Here is a 12,681-nt window from a genome sequence, read left to right as displayed (position 1 = left end):
GCGCAGTGTCATTGAAGGTCCCGCGCAAGCACAGATTCAGACCTCGCAGACGTGGCGGCCGGGGAGCAGAGCGTGCGCCCCGAGAGCACGCCCATTGTGTGACAATAGCGAATGAAAATTCGCTATTGTCACACGGATCCTCCTCCTGGCCAATCGGGGAGCGGATCCTCCCACTTCCTGATTGGCCGAAAGGCCAACCACATGCCATTGGACGAGGAGGAGGCGCCGGGAGGACTAAGGAGACGCGGGAAGCCGGGGACTGAACTGAAGAGAAGCTGCCGTGACCGTACGGTCACGGACGGGTCTCGCGGGGGGGGGGGGGACGCTGGCGCTCTGCATTGGAAGGTGGCATGCTGGCGCTCTGCATTGGAAGGTGGCATGCTGGCATCTCTACATTGAAAGGTGGCACGCTGGCATCTCTACATTGAAAGGTGGCACGTTGGCATCTCTACATTGAAAGGTGGCACGTTGGCATCTCTACATTGATTGGGGGCAATGCTGTGGCACTCTGCATTGATTGGGGGCAATGATGTGGGCACTCTGCATTGATTGGGGGCAATGCTGTGCGCACTCTGCATTGATTGGGGGCAATGCTGTGGGCACTCTGCATTGATTGGGGGCAATGCTGTGGGCACTCTGCATTGATTGGGGGCAATGCTGTGGGCACTCTGCTTTGATTGGGGGCAATGCTGTGGGCACTCTGCTTTGATTGGGGGCAATGCTGTGTGCACTCTGCTTTGATTGGGGGCAATGCTGTGGCCACTCTGCTTTGATTAGGGGCAATGCTGTGGGCACTCTGCATTGATTGACACGTGGCCACTCACTAAAACTAGAGGAAAGGCGGATTAACCTTAAAATACGCAGGGGGTTCTTCACTGTGAGAGCAGTAAGGATGTGAAATTCTCTTCCGCAAACAGTCGTATCAGCAGGGAGCATCAATAGTTTCAAAAAACTATTAGATGGGCACCTTAAAGACCACAACATACAGGGGTATACAATGTACGGTTAACAGCAAACACACACACACACATCATAGGTTGAACTGGATGGACTGGTGTCTTTTTTCAGCCTCACTAACTATGTAACTATGATTGGGGGCAATGCTGTGGGCACTCTGCATTGATTGGGGGCAATGCTGTGGGCACTCTGCATTGATTGGGGGCACGCTGGTCACTCTGCATTGACTTCCCCCCCCCCCCCAGCAGGCCACAGAAAAATTATCAAACGTTGACCGGTCCGCGGCGATAAAAAGGTTGGGGAGCACTGCGCTCAGAAAATGTTTTATTTGCTCAGCACAGTAAAAAATTAGAGGGAACATCGGGCACCAGACACGTTCCTCATCTAATATTACGTCAACGTAAATGGGGTCTCTGTTAGAACCACTGTATACATGAGGCAGATGCTTCACAGAGTACACTTTATATATCCATATGTATTGGCCATATCATAGACCTTGCCATCAAAGTAAGGGACTCCTTACATCCATCTTTGTCCAGAGATCTGGAGGACGCCGCTACATCTGCGATGGAGGCCCAGGTTCCCTTTGGCACTTACAAGCCATCCAGTTTCCTTTTCCCGCCTATTTTGACAAAATTGTCGCTATAGAGTGGGGGCTACTAAAGCGTCCCCTTGGGGTCCCTAAGCGTTTTCTAGGCGTTACCCCTATGAGGAGTTCCTTATTAAGAAGTGGACTGTTCCACCGGTGGTGGACCCTACAGTTTCCAGATTGAACAAGGCAATCATGATTCCGGTTGAAGAGTCCCTGGCCTTTAGGAATCCGGCTGACAGAAAGGCGGAGGATGTGGCCCACAATATGTACACTCTGGCTGGTTCGGCACCAAGGCCTGTATTCACCATTGTCCTGGTGTCCCAAACTCTGACTGAGTGGGCTAAGCATTTACGCCGTGACCTGGAGGGATAACAACTCCCCCCTGCCTTTGCTGAGCTGGCTGACCAGCTGGTCCAGGGGCTGCAGTTTATCTGTAATGCCTCCTTGGATGCAGCTCCCCTAGTGGCTCAGTTCTCTGTTTCGACAGTGGTCCTTCGGCATATCTTTTGGCTCAAGTGCTGGTCTGCGGACCAGACTTGCAAAAAAAGGTTTTGCCTGATCTCCCCTTTCAAGGAGATCGCCTGTATGGAGCTAACCTGGATAACCTTATTAAAGGTCTCTCGGGGTAGGAGTACCTTTTCTTCCGCAGGCTACTAAAGGCAAGGACCCTCATTGTAGACGTGGGCCCTCCTTCTCGGCTCATAAGAAGTTTTTTCGTCACTCAAGGTCGACTGACAAGGGCTCAAAGCCTTACAGAGCCTCCTCTGCAGGATCCAAAACGAAGGCAGGCTTCTCCAGACCCGCGGACAAGGCTCCTTCAGTATGAAGGTGCTCCCTCACTGTATGGGTTTAGGGGGACAACTTTGCCGGTTTCCGAACCCGTGTACAAGATAAGTGGATCCACAAAGTCATTCGGTCTGGCTACAAGATCGAGTTTCGCTCTTGTCCCCCGGCAAGGTTCTTTCCTTCCAACTTGCGCCTGTTTGGAGTGTTACAAGACCTGGTACTTCAAGGGGGGATTGTCCCGGTTCTGACTTCGGGATGTTTTCAGGGTTTTTACTCAAACCTATTTACTGTTCCCAGGAGGGAAGGCAAGGTGCGTCCAATCCTGGACCTCAAGGCGCTGAACTGCTTTGTGCGGGTGCAGAAGTTCAGAATGGAGTCCATTTGCACGGTGGTGGCATCCCTGCATCAGGGGGATTTTCTTGCCTCTATCGACACCTTCACATTCCAATATGTGCCGGTCACCAGCGCTTGCTCTGCTTTGCCGTGGGAGAGGAGCATTATCAGTTTGTGGGGTTACCCTTTTGGTCTAGCCTCTGCTCCTCGGGTCTTCACAAAAATGTTAGTTCCGTTGCTAGCATTGTTACGTGGTACTGGGCTACTTGGACAACCTCCTTCTGCGAGCAGAGTCTCCTACTGCTCTGGTGGAAAACCTGGAAAACACCATACGAACTCTGAGGGAGTTAGGCTGGATTCTGAATTTTCAGAAGTCTGCTCTGCTTCCGTCTACAAAGCTGGACTATCTGGGTCTGACACTGGACTTGGCCTTAGCCAGAGTGCTCCTTCCTGTGGACAAACTCCAGAAATTGCAGGCTGCAATTTGTCTTCTGCTGTCCAGCAGATGGTCAACTCTCCGGACTTGGATGTGGGTGCTGGGCCTGATGGTGTCTACCTTCGAGGCGGTCCTGTTTGCACAGTTCCATACGAGGTTGCTGGATAATCTGATAACTGGGGAATCAAGGAGTCCCTTATATGGTGGCTTCATTCTTGGCAAATCCTTCTTACCCTTGTATTGTACAGCGGTCACCACGGATGCCAGTCTGTCCGGCTGGGGAGGCGTCCTTGGCAAAAATTCTGTTCAGGGGCTCTGGACACTGGAAGAGTCCAGACTACTGATCAATGTCTTGGACTCCGAGTAATCAGACTGTGCCTGGACCATTGGACAGAATGTCTTTAGGGATGTCCAGTGCGCATTCAATCAGACAATGCATCGGCCATGGCTTATGTCAATCACCAGGGTGGCACGAGAAGTGTGCTGGTGGCTCTGGAGGTAGCCAGCATTCTAAGGTGGGCAGAACAGTTCATTTCAGCCCTCTCCTCCGTACACATTCCCGGAGTGGAACACTGGCAGGCGGATTTCCTCAGTCGGCAGGCGTTGGACCAAGGGGAGTGGTCCCTTCATACTGAGATGTTTCATCAGTTGTCTCGGCTTGCATCTGTTGGGGTCTCGGCTCAACAGAAAGGTGCAGAGATTTGTGGCTCGGTCACGGGTTCCTTTGGCGGACACCACAGATGCGCTGGTGGCCCCGTGGTGTCGGTATTGTCTGATTTTACGCCTTCCCTCCTCTCAAGGCTCTGCCAAGACTTCTACACAGGATCGAGGCAGAAAGGATTCCGGTCATCTTAGTGGCTCCAGACTGGCCTCGCTGGACTTGGTACGCCGCTCTGGTGCGGCTAGTCGCCGAAGCTCCTTGGAAGCTTCCTCTCTGCTTTCTCTCTCCTCTTTGCTGTCCCAATGACCAATTTTCCATCCTGTTTTACAGTCACTGGCTTTGACGGCTTGGCTGTTGAATGCCAGGTGCTGATGAATGGAGGTTTGTTTGAGTCGGAGATTCCAGTGCTGTTAAATGCTAGGAAATCTACTTCTAGGAAGATTGTACATGGAAGTCGTACATTGCGTGGCGTGAGTCTCTTAGGGTTCATCCTTGCTCTTTCTCGTGGCTCAGATCTTGACCTTCCTTCAACAGGGGGTTGAGCAGAAACTTGCCTTGAGTACAATCAAGGGTCAGGTGTTGGCCTTAGCGGTCTTCTTTCAGCACCCCTTGACCGCATACTCCCTGGTGTGTACTTTTCTTCAGGGAGTTAGGCACTTGGTCCCATCAGTGCGGTCTTCGTTGTCGCTTTGGGGCCTCAATTTGGTGCTCTGTCCTCCAGAAGCCCCCTTTTGAGAACCTTCTGGAGATTCCCCTGCTTACGCTGTCCCAGAAGGTGGCCTTCTTTGTAGCTATCACCTCTGTGTGCAGGGTGTCGGAATTGGCGGCATTATCCTGTCGTTCATCTTACCTGTTGGTTTACAGAGAAAAGGTGGTTCTTTGTCCCTGTCTGCCGTTCCTTCCAAAGGTTGTCTCTGATTTTCATTTGAATGAAGACATTGTGTTGTCTTACCTATGTCCCATGCATAAACATCCTAAGGAAATTGCTCTGCAGTCCTTGGATGTGGTTCGGGGCAATCAGGGTGTACCTGGCAGCTATGGAGTCTTTTAGGAAGTCAGACTTACCATTTGTACTCACGGTTGAACCTCAAAATGGGTTGTCCACTTCCTCTGCGGCCATTTCCAGATGGATCAGACAGACAGTGTTTCAGGCCTATTCAATTAGGGGTCAGTTTCCTCCTTTCCCTGTTGAGGCAAAAACTTGGGCATTTAGTGCCTCCTGGACCTTCTGTCATCAAGCATCAGTGATGCAGGTTGCAAGGCGGCCATCTTGTTGTCTGTGCACACTTTTACAAAGTTTTATAAAATGCATGAGTTGGCATCTGCAGATGCTTCTTTTGGCCACAAGGTTTTGCAGACTGCTGTTTAGAGGACCTGGTTCTCTTTGAGGGTGTATTGTTTTTTCAGGTGAGCTCCAGTTGTTTATGGTTGAGCTCCATGTTACCTGGTTGGCCTTGGGATATTTTTTCTGCTGTTTTCCCACCCCTCATGTTAAACACTGCTTTGGGATGTCCCAATGGTTAAGAAGAATAAGGAGCTGTGTCCCGTCAATGAACGAAAGAGAAAATGGGATTTTTGACTTACCGTAAAATCCATTTCTCTAATGTTCATTGATGGGCACAGCACTTACCCCTCTGTACCCCTCTGGCTTTCCTCTGACACTGCTTGTAACCAAACTGAGTGCCTATAGCTAAGTGTGGGTGTATACCCCCTAGGACTGCCCATAGGCATAGTCAAGCTTTTTCCTGCCTAGTGTCCTACTCCTGTAGGGCGCAGTATAACCCAATGGTTAAAAAGAATCGGGAGCTGTGTCTATCAATGAATATCAGAGAACTGGATTTTACAGTAAGTCAAAAATCCCATTCTTTCTTGGCACAATCCAATACTTCTTTTTCATACAGTTTACTAACTTTATTGCTCAGTCTCTGTTGTTCATTGTGGCCAGCTTTTAGATTGCTGGCTTCTTCATAGATTATCTCTGTTATTCTGTAGCATGCAGTATATAAATCTAAAGAAACCCATGTGGCAACCAGTTAAATGTAAATGATTAAACGTACCGCCACATTCTACACTATCTTGTTTTCCTAGCTCCCCAATCAAAATTATCCCACCATAGATACGTCTTTACCTGAATCTCACAGTCACTGCCTTCTGCAACCTTATCAAAATCTACCTGCCACTAGCTACACTTACACTATGGATCTTCACAGACTTCTATGGTGCAGTTCATGTGGCTGGAGGCATTCCCGTAGACGTTTGTGGAGACCCATGGACACTTTTGACTTGCAGATGTGCAGTTTGTATCTGGGGCTGTGGAAGGGTAAGATACTTGATGAGGGGAGTTAGGTAGTATACATGTCCCTTAAAGTGATTTGTAAAGATCCTCTTTTTTTTTTTTCTTGTTGTACTTACCTGCTCTGTGCAATGTCTTTGCACAATGTCTTTGCACAGAGTATGCCTGATCCTCTTTTTTCTGGGGTCCACCACCAGCGCTTCTGGTTCCTCCCCCCTCTTCTGAGTGCTTCCCTTGTGCAAACTCGATCCCAAGCCACACTACTTGCATGTATTGATACAGTACAACTCGGCCCCGATACAGAACTGCTAAAAGCTGTAAAGTTTTCTTTACAATGAAGAAATTATACACTGGAGCCAGTTAGTTATGTCCTAATGTTTTATTTCACAACAAGCTTTTTTTTTTTTTTATATTGCAGTATTTCGCAAATATCTTTACATGTGTACAGTCACATTGTCGGTAAAACATAATAAGGTATCGAGGTGTGAGTAGACAATAATGTCAGCCATACAGTATAACAGAATATTACATTTTGGTTTTGTAGTAATACAGACATAAGGGGAACAAGAGCTAAAACAAACTCAACTCAGTTGTGGTTCCATGTTACATAGGTGTACTTTTTTGTTTTTATTTAGAAAAAAATCGAATCTATAACTTGAATGGGTTCATATAATTAATAAAACACTTTAGTGTTCCATTTCCCTGTTTATTAGTATTTCTTTATTTTCTTTGTGTGGGTTGTTTGGAAAATAAACACTAGAGGGCAGAACTACAACCGAAGATGATATTCCACATTGTGGACGTATAATAGTAAGCCATAAATTCTCAGCGTCTATGCAATGTAATTGTCATGTGAAAAAATAAGCATACTGTATGATGATGGGTTTAAATATTTTCTGGTTTCAGCTGGATGAGCTGCAGCTCTGCAAAAACTGCTTCTATTTGTCAAACGCACGGCCTGACAACTGGTTCTGCTATCCTTGTGTATGTATCATAAGATTTAAGTCTTTTTAATGTTTTTACCTTGCATTTCTAAAGCCGAATCTACATGTTTCATGATCCTGGCCACTTATAGGGTTCAGTACAAAGAATGAGGATTGGCCAACAGGAATAATATGAAGCTGCTTGTAATTTCTAATGCTCAGACTTTGCATCAAAGTCCGCTTAATATGTTATGTTGTTTCTTTTTCAAAAAATCTTAATAAATAGAATTGAACAGTATTTTACAGCTCATAAAGCTTATGTTGCTGTTTCTGATTGAATTCCTATTGTTTTCATTATCAGTAGCTAGACATGTCGGGTGCAGCAGATTACAGCACGTTGTACACTCTGTAGAGAAATATGTGCAGCAAACAGTGCATGATGCACCCTCTGCAGCAGGTGCAGCAAGTCACAGCACATGAAATAATCTGTTGAAGAGGGTATATGCCTTTTATAGCAGAGAGCATAAGGTTAAAGGATAAGTTCACCTATTGCAACATGTTACACCCACGTTCAGTGTGTAACATGTCACTGTAGCATCAGCCCCTGCACCCCTCCCCAATCCCCCATTGTGACAGCGAGCGGGGATAATATCTTCTCCGAACCCCCCCGCTTGCTCTCACAACCTTTAAAAATAAAAAATACACAACCATGCGGGGCTCCGCCCGCTAAACTGCATCATTCATTCACAGAGTTCCATGAATGTGAAAACTACAAGTACCGACAGCCTTTGCAGATGTGGGCTTGTAGTTCTTAAAGAACTACCAGGCTGCTGTTAAATGTTCTAGGTAGTTCATTGAGTCTTCCTGGCAGTATGTGACTGCCTGCCCGTACGAGGTATGAGCAGACTGTTTACACAGCATGTCTGCAAGAGAGCCCTGCTTAGCACCTGTGATCTGCTGATCGCGAATACAATGCTTTGCAGGCTCATAGTAGAATAATAATATATGCACATTGCTACCTGCAAAAAGATGTGCATTTATTATTATTTATTATTATTGATAATAAAACGATATATATATATATATATATATATATATATATATATATATATATATATATATATATATATATATTATTAATTTTTTTTTTTTTTACAAAGGTGAACTTATTCTTTAACCAGTTCCGGACCGCCCACCACAAATATTCCCTGCGGCAGGGCGGCCCGGCTGCGTAAAATCACGTACATGTATGTGATTTTGTGCATGCGATCTAGGGGGCGCACGCGTGCCGCTGGAGAGCCGCTCCCGCTGTCATTGGACACAGCGGGAGCCAATCAGCGGGTCCAGCGGTCGCGATGGCCACCAGGACCCACTGATCGTTGGAAGGAAAGGCAGAACTGCTGTCTGCCAATGTAAACAAGGCAGGCCGCCGTACTGTCAGAGAGTAAAAGAGAGATCTTAGCTGAAACACAGATCTCTTTTTTTTGTCCAGTACATCCACTCCCCCCACAGTTAAAAAGCACTCTTTAGGAGCACACTCAACCCTTTGATCGCCCCTGGTGTTCACCCCTTCCCTGCCATTGTAATTTATACAGTAACTGCATTTTTTTTTTTTTTTTTTTTTAGCACTGATCACTGTATTGGTGTCACTGGTCCCCAAAAAGTTTTACTTGGTGTCAGATTTTTCCGCCGCAATGTCGCAGTCCCGCTAAAAACCGCTAAGCACCGCCATTACTAGTAAAAACAATAAAAAAAATAAAAAGTCAAATCTATCCCATAGTTTTGTAGCCCCTATAACTTTTGCCCAAACCAATCAATATACACTTATTAGGATTTTTTTACCAAAAATATGTAGCCAAATACATATTGGCATAAATTGATGAGGAAATTAGATTTTTTATTATTTTTTTATTTTTTATTGAGTATGTTTATTGCAGAAAGTAAATAATACTGTTTTTGTTTTTTTCAAAATTGTGGTTCTTTTTTTGTTTATGGCGCAAAAAAAAACCACAGAGATGATCAAATACCACCAAAACAAAGGTCGATTTGTGGGAAAAAAATTATTTTATTTGGGTACAGTGTAGTACGACTGCAAAATTGTCAGTTAAAGCAAAAAATGGCCTTGTCAGGCAGGGGGTAAAAGCTTCCAAAGCTGAAGTGGTTAAAGCACATGCCACGATCTGTGGAGTTATAGTTACAGCAAACCGTACATGATATACGCTGTATATTAGGGTGCAGTCTCCATAGTAGAGATGCAGCAGGCCCCAAAAACATGGTAAACTTTCTAGAATGGGGTAATTTCCAGGTACAGTACATTGTACACTCTCCAGAGATAGCTGACAGCTCATGGTACACTTGCTACAGTAGTAGTCTAACTGTATATTAGTCATAATTCTCTTGTTGGATGTGTTAGTTGTTCAGAAAGATTATTTCTCTTTCGTTCATTGACGGACACAGCTCCTGATCTTAACCATTGGGTTATACTGCCCCTCACAGGAGTAGAACACTAGGCAGAAAAAAAGTCTGGCTACGCCTATGGGCAGTCCCAGGGGGTATACTCCCTCTCTCTGCTGTAGGTACTGCCTTTCTTTCTGCCTAGTCAGGAGTAAGGACCTAGTCCCTTGCTGGGATCTCTGGTCCTGGCAATTTTTTCTTTTTAGATAGAATTTTTTTCTACTGGATTTTTTCCTGTGAGATCTACAATCAACTGCCGGACTGGGCGATAGGCTGGATAATCTAGATCTAGTGGTCCCACCAGTCTGGCCAGTGAGCACGCGCAGACCTCAGCTCCACGCTAGGTCGGCTGTGACATAGCCCCACTAGACAGAGGCTAGCCTGCGAGTTAAACGTCTCGCAAGATCGCAAGCGACCAGGTTTCGACCTGAGTCGCAGCATTCCTCCTGGCTGACAGCCCCTCCATTTTGATAATGAGGAGGTTCTGTCTGGAGCGGTGCCACCTGATTCCTGGTACGGTAAGTAACTGTCCCTCCTCTCCCCCTGGAGGGTTTTTCAGGTGGGCCCCTCCATGGGACGGTAGGACCCCTGGCTTCCCCTCCTTCCCGTTAGGCACCCCACCTCATGGGTCTGGTGGTCCCTGTGGGCCATCTCGCCTGCCCCTCCCGCTCCATTGACACTGGGGCTGTGGGGTGGCCTGGTTCACCGACTAGGGTGGGGGCAGGGTGCTGTGCTGGTGATGGGTGGGGTGGGGGGCCTGGTGGGGGCTTCTGCCAGGGCCCCCCCTTCCTGCCATTGCCGGTTTCTGAGGCCTAGGGAACCCTCCCTGGGAGCTTTGTCGTGCCGCCATTTTCTTGATGCACAGCGACCATGTTTGTGTAGTCCAGACGGCCATTTTTCTGTGGTTTGCCATTGAAAATAGCTGCAGCTATGACAGTGGAGCCCTCTGAGCAACAATTTTAGTGGTGGGAGCCCCTCCTCATCCCCTGGCGCTGACTCCTTTTCGTTTCCTGATCGCCGTTCATGCAGTGCAAATTCTCCTGGTAGCTGTGGTGCCTGGTTTCTGCAGGGTGGTAAGTCTGGTGGGGTCCTCTCCCTCTCTACTGAGAATCGATTGGTGCTCTGTGGCTGGCAACGGGGTGGGCTGCTAGAGCGGTGGGGGTTGTCCCTTAGCAGTGTTTTACACTTTTTTGTGGGGTCCCCCTGTGACTCATGGAGTCTTTGGACCACCTGATCCCCTCTGAGGCTGCGGGGCCCCATCTGTCCCATCCATCCATCAATGCACTGACAGTGGTCCTGGAGTCTTTGGCGACCTGAGTGGAGGTGGCTTTTGGGCGGCAGGCTGGAAAAAAAAGCACTCTCCGCCTTCCCCTACCTCATTTGTCTCATCGGATCCTGAATCTGAGTCAGCCGCTGCGGATGTGGGTCACCCTGCTGAATGTGCGACCACGTGCCCTGAATCCTCAGATAGTGAGAAGGATTCTGCCACTTATGCAACCGCGTACGAAAAGGTGCTGGTGGACGCAATGATTTTAGCTGTGCGGGAGACCTTGAAGATGGAGAACACAGCTAAAGCTGCAGCGGAGGCGCAGGTTCCCTTTGACATTCACAAGCCATCCAGAGCGGAAAAGGTATTCACTTTCCCCTCCTATTTTGACAGAATTGTCACTAAATAATGGGGATGACCAAAGCGTCCCCTTGGGGTCCCTGAGCGATTTTGCTAGGCGATACCCCTATGAAGAGTCCCTTGTTAAGAAGTGGACTGTTCCACCGATGGTTGACACTCCGGTTTCCAGATTGAATTGAACAAGGCAACCTTGATTCCGGTTGAAGTGTCCCTAGCCCCCCCCCCCCCTGCCAGTGGTGAGCTGGCGGACTAGCTGATCCAGGGGCTGCAGTTTATCTGTGATGTCTCTTTGGATGCGGCTCCCCTAGTGGCTCGGCTCTCTGTTTCGGCAGTGGTCCTTCGGCATGTCTTTTGGCTCAAATGCTGGTCTGTGGACCAGACTTTTAAAAAGACCTTAACTGATCTTCCCTTTCAAGGAGATCGTCTGTTTGGTGCTATCCTGGATGACATCAATAAAGGTCTCACAGGGGGGAAGAGTACGTTTCTTCCACAGGCTACTGAGGGCAAGGACCCTCATCATAGATGTGGGCCCTCCTTCTCGGCTGATAAGAAGTTTTTTCGTCCCTCAGGGTCGACTGACCATTGATCGGAGCCCTTTCCGGGCCTCCTCTGGAGGATCCAAATGAACTAAGCTTGGCAAGTCAAGAGCGGGCTTCTCCAGACCCTTGGACAATGCCCTTTCAGCATGAAGGTGCGCCCTCACCCGTATCTGGGGTAGAGGGATGTCTTCACTGGTTCCCGGACCCGTGGACTTCCCTGGTACAAGTCAGGTGGGTCCACGAGGTCATTCAGTACGGCTACAAGATCGTGTTTCCTTCCTACCCCCCAGTAAGGTTCTTCCTTCCAATGTGCAACTGTCCCACGGTCCGCTTACAGGCTCTTTTTGGGGCGGTGCAAGACCTTTTACTTTAAAGGGTGATAGTCCCGGTTCCGACTTCAGAACAATTTCAGGGGTTTTTACTCAAACCTGTTTACAGTCCCAAGGAAGGAAGGCAGGGTGCATCCAATTCTGTACCCCAAGGCACTGAACTGCTTTGTGCGGGTGCAAAAGTTCAGAATAGAGTCCGTTCGCACGTGCTGGCTTCCCTGCATCAGGGGTATTTTTCTTCCATCGACATCAAGGACGCTTAACTTCACATTCGAATATGTGTCAGTCTCACTTCCTCCGCTTTGCCGTGGGAGAGGAGCATTATCAGTTTGTGGCCATACCCTTTGCTCTCGCTTCTACTCCTTGGGTCTTCATGAAAGTGTTGGCCCCGGTGCTGGCATTGTTGCGCCAATAGGGGAACGCTGTACTGGCTTCTTGGAAGACCTCCTTCTGCAAGCGAACTCTTCTACTGCTCTGGTGGAAAACCTGGAGATCACCATACGAGCTTGAGGATGTTTGGCTTGATTCTGAATTTTCAGAAGTCTACTCTGGTTTCGTTCACAAAGCTGGGCTATCTGGGTCTGACTCTGGACTTGGCCTTAGCCAGAGTGCTCCTTCCTCTGGACAAACTCCAGAAACTGCAGGCTGTAATTCGTCTCCTGCTGTCCAGCAGATGGTCATCCCTCCGGACTTGCATGCGGGTGCTGGGCCTGATGGTGTCTACCTTTCAAGGTGGTTCTGTTTGCACAGT

At 48.0% G+C, this 12,681-nt stretch overlaps 1 protein-coding gene across 5 annotated transcripts in view; it reads left to right on the top strand.

The window, feature by feature from the left end:
- Positions 1-12,681, top strand: part of ZMYND11 (zinc finger MYND-type containing 11) — a 191,648-nt gene that overhangs the window by 135,393 nt on the left and 43,574 nt on the right. For all 5 annotated transcript variants that reach the window (XM_082259455.1, XM_082259456.1, XM_082259454.1 and 2 more), the window contains one exon: positions 6,965-7,042. In XM_082259455.1, the coding sequence (XP_082115581.1) occupies positions 6,965-7,042 (78 nt within the window). The remainder of the gene's footprint in view (positions 1-6,964; positions 7,043-12,681) is intronic.

Source organism: Pelophylax lessonae (genome assembly GCF_965119305.1).
Source record: "Pelophylax lessonae genome assembly, chromosome: 5".
In the NCBI taxonomy this organism is placed as follows: domain Eukaryota; kingdom Metazoa; phylum Chordata; class Amphibia; order Anura; family Ranidae; genus Pelophylax; species Pelophylax lessonae.
This window is presented reverse-complemented; position numbering and strand designations above follow the sequence as displayed.